The following is a 3,726-nucleotide window of genomic DNA, read 5'->3' as shown; positions in this document are numbered from 1 at the left end:
TATGTTGCCAGTGGGATGGAGTGTGTGGAAATATAAAACAAATCATTTGTTAAAATATTTTATTATATATAAAAATTAATTTTTTTATAATAATTTTAAATTATTATCAAACTGTTGTTTTAATATTAAAGTAATTACTACTAAAATATTGATCGATAAATAAAATCTATAACGTAGTAGTGATAAATGCATAATAACTATGATTGAAAATCAATTTTAGCATCAAGGTATAGTGCAAGAAATTTTAGTTAGGTGTGAAATTGATCACTAAGAAGGGTAAGTGTTGACTAAAAACTTTAGGGGACAATTTTCCCTCTCCTGCAAAGATTGCAACATAAGATGCTGTACATCTTCGATAATTCAGTAGCATATGCACCATCCATTTCTTTTCTTACACAGTGAGCAGTTTAAAAAATTCATCAATTTCATTTAGAATTAAGAAATCGTATTAAACGATGAGACTAATTCAATTTAATATTTTCAACTTTTGAATTTTGGGAGCATTATCAATTAAGACATTATCAATTGAATTGAATTTTTTGAAATCCTTGTTAATGTTTTCAAGTTGTTGAAGCCTCTGTAGAATCAATTAATTCAATATGCCACCAGATTGCAATTAGATGTATTGCTGATTGAAAGATGGCCTCCTCAACCGAAAATTCTTCGTTCAAACTCTCCACAAAACTAGGTCTATTATTCCTTATTATCCAATTAGGTGGCTGGCTCCTCTTCAACAAAACCACGAAAGTAAACCCACGAGAGATTAAGCTCACATTCATCCGTCCATATTATTGCTGTATTTTCAATCTCCACTCCTGCATATATCAGTACTCAGCAACACCGAAAATCTTCATAAAGACAACAAAATTTCTAGGAACAATCAATCACAGCCTCACATAAAGCACTATTAATTCAGAAATTTTTACCCAGAAACATAAGTGGTCCCATGCAGCAGTAGTCAAACTCTAATAATACTCCTTCACAGCAGCATGCATCCCATGAGATTGAAGGAGACATTCAAAGCCCTTGATTTCACAAGTTTTCATAAATGAAAGTTGGAAAATCAATTTTGTTTTGGAATTAACAGAGAGCAATTCCTCTAAGATTAAGCACAGACCTGTATGAAATGGTGTTTCATTGAGCAGAACTCACTTGTTTAACTGTTGAATAAATTTACATATTTATATTATGAGTTCTTAATGAATAAATTTACGTAAATTTTTTCCATAAAACATTTACTATTTCGTGGTATAATGTTAAACAGTAAAGTAACTCACTACTAAACAGTAGCACGTAATAAAAATTCCTCAAGAAGAAGAATCAACTCCATTAAAAGGAAAAATTATGAAAAATCTAAGATATTCCATTCTAGGATTTTAGCTCAAAAAATTTAAAGTCATGAATGTGAGTAGCAAATTGACAGACAGGCTCGTTGCCAAAGTCAAGACGTCATTACCATTTGCACTAGCCAATTAATTTGTCTTCTTATTTCTTCTATTGTGGCAATTACTCCTCATTTCTTCCTATCTTTTTCCTGCTGACAGTAAATTCATGAAACTCTATAAATTCCACTCAGTTCTTCAACTACAGCACACAACAAAATCCTCCCTCCAGAGAGTCCAGACCAGCATCATGGATTTCTCTTCAAATTTTATAGCAATTCTAGGAGTTGTAGCTGTACTCCTACTCTATAAGCAATGGAGGGCAAGGAAACATAGCAGTAAGGGGCACCCTTTACCCCCACAAGTGCCTGGTGCCCTGCCAATTATAGGTCACCTTCATAAGCTTGGTGCCCGGAAACCATTGGCCCGAATCTTGGGTGATATAGCTGATAAACATGGCCCTATCTTCTCCATCATGATGGGGATTCACCGCACCGTGGTGGTCAGCGATCAACATATACTGAAAGAGTTTTATACAACAAACGACAAGTTCTTAGCTTCACGCCCGCTATCAAGACAAACAAAGTACCTAGCCTACAACGGTGCAGTCTTTGGTTTCACGCCTTACAGTTCCTATTGGCGCGACGTGCGTAAGCTCACCATCGTCGAGGTCCTCTCCCCACACAGGCTGAAGTCGTTCAAGGATGTTCGAACATCTGAAGTGAGTCATGTGGTCAAGGATTTGTTCAAGAAATTCAAAGAAAACAAGAACAATCCAATCAAGGTTAACATGAGCGAATTGTTTGATCATTTGGTGCTGAATATAATTACAATAATGGTGGCCGGGAAGCGATACTTCGAAGGTGACAATAATGGACATGGAGAAAAGGGACGTCCCATTGGACAAGTCATGAGGGATTTCATGCATGCTGCCGGTGCTTTTGTTCCTTCAGACATGATTCCGTTTCTAGGATGGACAGATTTTTTCGGTCCTGTCAAATCTATGAAGAAGGTTATGAAGGAATTGGATTCCATTTTCGAAGTTTGGGTTCAAGAACATGAGTTGAGAAGGCTCAATGGTGAGGTAGAGACCCCACGGGATTTCATAGATGTTTTGCTCACCGCAATTGAGGACGATTCCGTGTTCGGCAATTCCCGGGAAACTGTTATCAAAGCGATAATACTGGTAAGTTATTATTCTTTTAAATAAAAGAATTATTTTTTTAAATATTGCCATGCTAGATATCTTAAAGGAGATTAGAAGTTACACTACTTCATTGGGAAATGATCAAATATTAGCTTTTCAGTGTTTTTTTTTTCAAACTTCTCGGTGTTTCAATTATTAACAGATGAGTTAAATTGTGCAGAGTCTTATTGTCGGTGGGGCCGATTCAACATCCATCACTCTGACATGGATATTGACCAATTTGTTGAACAACAGGAGAGAATTGGAGCTTGCCCAAAAGGAAATAGATGAGAAAATTGGGAGGGACAGATCAGTGGAAGAATCCGACACTGAAAACTTAGTCTACCTCAAAGCAATCATAAAAGAAACACTAAGATTATTCCCAGCAGGACCCCTGGCAGTTCCTCGCGAGGCAATGGAAGATTGCACCCTTTCCGGATATCATATTCCGAAGGGTACTCGTCTTTTCACAAATTTGTGGAAGTTGCACCGTGACCCGAGTGTATGGCCGAATCCTGAGGAGTTCAAGCCCGATAGATTTTTGACAACCCATGCAGATGTCGATGTTTTAGGTCAGAATTTCGAGCTCGTCCCATTTAGTTCAGGGAGAAGGTCCTGTCCAGGCATCAACTTTGCTATGCAAGTGACACTACTTGGAATGGCGAGGCTGCTTCAAGGATTTAACTTCTCAACCCCAAACAATGAACCCGTGGACATGACTGAGAGTTTAAACATATCCTTAGACAAGGAAACTCCTCTGGTAGTTATGATCACCCCACGTCTCGCTCCTGAGTTTTATCAATATTAAGCTAGAATAGCATAATATGGTTTGATAATTATTTAGGGCATATCTTGATGTTGCACTCGTAGACTTAGCTTGACGAGAAGTTAATATGTGAGGTTTAAGTTCTACTTTTCGTTGTGAGGTTTAAGTTCTACATTTTAATTTTCAATTTTCATTTCAAAAAAAGGTTATATCCTGTTATTGTTATACAAAATAAAGAATTAAGATACGTATTATATTATTTATTTCTTCTTAATATATTTATATAATTAAATTTATTATAAAATATAGATATAAAATTTAAAAACATAATTATTAATAAAATATAATTTATATATATTCATACCTTTATTATTTAAAACTAAACATTATAA

At 35.6% G+C, this 3,726-nt stretch overlaps 1 protein-coding gene across 1 annotated transcript; it reads left to right on the top strand.

Annotated features, from left to right (window-relative positions):
• The first annotated feature begins 1,607 nt into the window (after positions 1–1,607).
• LOC110608426 (cytochrome P450 CYP82D47-like) lies at positions 1,608–3,437 on the top strand. Its single transcript, XM_043949145.1, has 2 exons — positions 1,608–2,568; positions 2,750–3,437. The coding sequence occupies exons 1-2, from the start codon at positions 1,633–1,635 to the stop codon at positions 3,374–3,376; spliced, it is 1,563 nt and encodes a 520-aa protein (XP_043805080.1). The 5' UTR covers positions 1,608–1,632; the 3' UTR covers positions 3,377–3,437.
• The last annotated feature ends 289 nt before the right edge of the window (positions 3,438–3,726 follow it).

The sequence above is a fragment of the Manihot esculenta genome, chromosome 12 (assembly GCF_001659605.2).
Source record: "Manihot esculenta cultivar AM560-2 chromosome 12, M.esculenta_v8, whole genome shotgun sequence".
Taxonomy (NCBI): Eukaryota; Viridiplantae; Streptophyta; class Magnoliopsida; order Malpighiales; family Euphorbiaceae; genus Manihot; species Manihot esculenta.
This window is presented reverse-complemented; position numbering and strand designations above follow the sequence as displayed.